Source organism: Oenanthe melanoleuca, chromosome 2 (genome assembly GCF_029582105.1).
Source record: "Oenanthe melanoleuca isolate GR-GAL-2019-014 chromosome 2, OMel1.0, whole genome shotgun sequence".
Classification (NCBI taxonomy): Eukaryota; Metazoa; Chordata; class Aves; order Passeriformes; family Muscicapidae; genus Oenanthe; species Oenanthe melanoleuca.
Window position 1 is genome coordinate 79,509,316 of NC_079335.1, and position 4,739 is coordinate 79,514,054.

The 4,739-nt window shown below is 41.1% G+C and overlaps 1 protein-coding gene across 1 annotated transcript; it reads left to right on the forward strand.

Moving 5' to 3' along the window:
- Positions 1 to 763: 763 nt before the first annotated feature.
- On the forward strand, positions 764 to 2,532 carry MC4R (melanocortin 4 receptor). The gene has a single exon (XM_056484424.1). It carries the CDS (start codon positions 1,203 to 1,205, stop codon positions 2,196 to 2,198), a length of 996 nt encoding a protein of 331 aa, XP_056340399.1. The 5' UTR covers positions 764 to 1,202; the 3' UTR covers positions 2,199 to 2,532.
- Positions 2,533 to 4,739: the final 2,207 nt, after the last annotated feature.

Here is a 4,739-nt window from a genome sequence, read left to right on the forward strand (position 1 = left end):
TCATCTGTTCTAAATACTGAGTGTCATTTTTCTGCCTAATGTCTTAATTCTTGATAGTGATAGGGCTTCTGCAATCAACTCCATAATCTTTTCCTTCTCAATAATAAGATTACTAAGCAGTGTTTTACCTAGAAAAAACTACTTTGTTTAGGACAGTTTATTAAGCCATTTTTAACTTTGGGTCATGTTGGTTTTGGTCCTTATCCTGCCTCCATATCTTAAAAATTATAAGAATCTTGCTAGAGAGTATAATGTAACCTTGCAGCACATCTTGGAAATGAACAACTAAGGCATGGAAAAGTAGCAAGGCAAAGGGGACCTGGGAGAGAGAATTAAGAAGAAATATATATTCTTTTGCTTCCCTTCCCTGTTATTTTGCCACATATGCAAGGCAGAACAAGTTTGTGCCACAGAAGGCGCAACAGTAAATCAGAGTCTGAAAAATAAAATCTATTACTTCAGCTGCAAGAATTCTGTAAGATTGTTAGTACATTTCCTGAAAGTTTCATTAGTGAAAAATCAGTATTGAAATATTATTCTGAGAAGCTAAAGAAGAGAAGCCAATCTCTGGCAGCTTGTCTGCTTTCCTGTAGCCACTGGTAACTCGTGCTGCATCTGAACCTGTCCGATGCTTCACTGAGGCTGAGAATCAGCAGCCCCTCCACTTTCTGCAGCTGCTGAGCCCCATTGGCTGGAAAGAAAAGCAGAGGCGGGGAGTGCCCTGAATATTTCTCTCTTTCACACACAGTAAAACAGGCAGCCAGCATGCACTGCCTGACAGCGAGACTGGTGCTGGCAGTTTGAAAATAGTTCCTGCTCCGCAGCAGTCACTTGGGCATTTTTTGATTGCATCTCTTTAATGGAAAACACCAAAAGAGCCTTGCAGCATCCCAGTGAACTAAACAGGAACTGACCATATGGGAGAATCTGATGCCAACATAGAGACTGTTGGGACTCTGTGATATAGATCACCAAGGTAAATGTGATGATCAGAAACTGTGTCTGTAAGGGTGCAAACCATCTCTTCTGAGTCTGAAATCTTATTTTTTTCACAGTAGTGAAAGTGTTCTGAACTGCTGCCTACCTTGGTCCAAGCTTATTTTTCTTTTTTTTTACAAGCTGAAAAGCCGAAGAAGGTTTTCAGAGGAATGCAAAAGGGACAGGAGTTTTAAAAGCAGGAAGCCAGAAGGGATCACCATAAGATGAATTTCACCCAGCATCGTGGGACACTCCAGCCTCTCCATTTCTGGAACCACAGCTACAGACTGCACGGAGGAGCCAGCGAGCCCAATGCAAAGGTCCACTCCTCAGGAGGCTGCTACGAGCAACTCTTTGTATCCCCTGAAGTGTTTGTGACTCTGGGCATCATCAGCTTGCTGGAGAACGTCCTGGTCATTGTGGCCATAGCTAAGAACAAGAACCTCCATTCGCCCATGTACTTCTTCATCTGTAGCTTGGCAGTGGCTGACATGCTAGTGAGTGTGTCTAATGGATCAGAAACCATTGTCATCACGCTGCTGAACAATACAGACACAGATGCACAGAGCTTCACCATAAACATTGACAATGTCATCGACTCAGTCATTTGCAGTTCCTTGCTTGCATCAATTTGCAGCCTTCTCTCAATAGCAGTGGACAGGTACTTTACTATCTTTTACGCCCTCCAGTATCATAATATCATGACAGTGAAGCGTGTAGGGGTCATCATCACATGCATCTGGGCTGCTTGCACAGTCTCGGGCATCCTGTTCATCATTTACTCTGACAGCAGTGTTGTCATCATCTGCCTGATCAGCATGTTCTTCACTATGCTCATTCTCATGGCATCCCTCTATGTCCACATGTTTATGATGGCTCGTATGCACATTAAAAAGATTGCTGTTCTTCCAGGGACTGGCCCTGTTCGCCAAGGGGCCAACATGAAAGGGGCTATCACTCTCACCATCCTGATCGGAGTTTTTGTTGTGTGCTGGGCTCCGTTTTTCCTACACCTGATTTTCTACATCTCCTGCCCCTACAACCCTTACTGTGTGTGCTTCATGTCCCACTTTAACTTCTACCTCATCCTCATCATGTGCAATTCCATCATTGATCCACTTATCTATGCATTCCGGAGTCAGGAGCTCAGGAAAACATTCAAGGAGATTATATGCTGCTGCAGCCTGAGAGGGCTTTGTGATTTCCCTGGCAAATATTAAACCTGATGGATGGATATGTTACTGTATGCACAACAGGCAGCACAGATTTTGAAGCCTTCAGATCCTCTTTCTAAGCAGAGTTTGGTTCAATCTTTAAGAGTGAGCTCCTCTTTCTGTCCCCTCCTCCAACTCCCACCCCCATTCTTGTGTCCTATTCATGTGGAAATCATATTTCTGGAATGTTTATGATATCTCTAGTTTGTAATTTATTTGGCTGGAAGGAGCAGTAGCACTTCATATCAGTTTGTAAGCAAGCAAATAAATGTAATGATGAATGTGAAACATGAGCAGCTATATATTCTGACTGCTGACAAAATAAATATCTTGCCTGACTAACAGTACATATTGGTTGATATTGTTCTTTATTTTATTGAAGTAATTATATCTATCCACTACATTATATTCAGCTAAGAATAGGGCATATGCTTCTACATTAGTGGATTAAGGGTTCTCTGGAATTAGAAAGCAGATTTTTCAGAAAGGCTACTGAAACCAGCAAATTGTATTTATTCATTTTGAACTATTTTTATTTTGCTTCACAGCAGGAATTCTGTTTTTTGTTACAGTTATTGCCCACAAGAAGATTTTTCACACACTTGTTCCACAGCCAGTTGAATGCTTGGGCTTTGGCTGGGTTTATTTTCAAGCTGATGATTGCTGTATGTCTGAGAGCACCTTTTTGCAAAATTTAAATTGCTCCCTGGAGCATCAGATAGTCCTGGATATATCAGCGAGACTGGCATCCAGGTAGACTAACTCCCTCCATTCGGCCATGAAACAGATACAATATTAACTTTGACAGTGCCAGCAGCAGTGTAAAAATTCACCAAGAGATTTACCTGGGGAAGATAAAGAGGGAAGTTCAACAGGAACATTCAGTCCTTGTTCTGAGGTGCTGTGGGGAATAAGGACTCTGTGCTCCAGATGAAAATACATCCTTGTTGAAAACAAGCTGCCCTCTCTTCTGAAGTGTGGTGTTAGCAGAAGGGATCCACTGGCAGGATCTTCACACAGGGGTGAAGGCAGGTGCTGCTTTGGTCTGAGCACCCATCCCATACTGTGGAGCTTTGCAGGGGCAAAGCTGCCACGGGGAATGAGTGCCTGCTGCTGTCTGGTCACCCATGCTCAGCACCTGGCAGCTGCCTGCATTCAATTCACCTTTGCAGGCAGCTACCTGATGTGACCTCAGTTTCACCCTAAAATTCCACTCTCTCCACAGGTTGTTTTAAGGGCCTTGGATTCCTGGTGTTAGTATTTTGGAGGCATCTAAAGTATAAATGTGACTACACAGGATTCCATGAAGATGTCACTTAGTACCTTGACGATATCATCTTCTATGTAAGGAGAAAAAGAAGTCATTTATTTATTCCCAGAAAGTATAAGACATAGTGAAACTTGTAGAAGGTCTGGAAAGTTCTGATTTAAAAACTCAAAATTAAAACACCACTCAGGTTTTAATCCTGCATGCTTGCTTTTACCAAGATGAACAGTGAATGAATGAAAAACAGGATGATCAATCCTATTTATTTTCTTGGAAACAGATTGTTCTCTCCAGCTGCTTGTTTCTTCATCAAACAAAGACCTAAAATGAAAAGCTATTCATAGAGACCTATGTTTGCTATCTCAGATTCTCCAGACAGAAGCTAATATTTCAGTTGTAGGTAACTTTACAGGATATCATAAAATTATGACATTTGGTCCTCTGTTAAAGACCATGAAGGACTTAGGGTGAGTCTTAGTGTTTTTAACTTTATAGGAAGAGCAAGAAAATAATTTGCATTTATCAATTTCTGTGCATTGAAGTCCCTTGGTAGAACAACAGCCCCAAAAATCAGGTGTCCCACAGCCTACTCTTGTACTTGGGCCAATCCATGGACCATACTGCTTGCAACACACCACTTTTCTCAGCTTTAACAAATGATATTTCCACATCATAACAGTTGCAGTGATAATGGTATTGAAATATATTTACTACATTAACCTCTACTATTTTCTCCTGGAAGAAACTGTAAAGGTTTCAGTAATACCTGATTCCACTGGGTAGAGAATAAAAAATGCCAAAGGAGGAGAATTAAAGTCCAAACAGAAAAAAAATATTAATGTATTTAAATTAATATGCTATTAAAAAATCCAGTGGGCTTTACTAAAGGCCTTTTCTTCTCCCATAAAACATAATACAAAAATATTCAGGTAGTAATGAAAGAAAATACTGATGCCAGTTTAAATAAGGCATAAATCCTATTTGATCTTTGCTTTGTCTCACTTGCTATAGCTGTTTTAGGACAGTAAATTATGACACTGAGGACTCCAGCTTTTCCTTTTGTATTTCATGGGTGCAGAGAGGGCCCTGATTAAAGTGACCAAAGGGCAAGATACCACCTCAGGTGCTCTGAACATCACCTTGAAAGTCTCTGTTTCTCCCTTTCAGATGTACAAGGAGCAGATACCTCTGAATTCTGAAGAGGCTGTTTCAAAATAACCCAGTGTGTATCTCTTTTATGCTTATTTGGACTAATACTAGTCAAGAAAGTTGCCACCCCC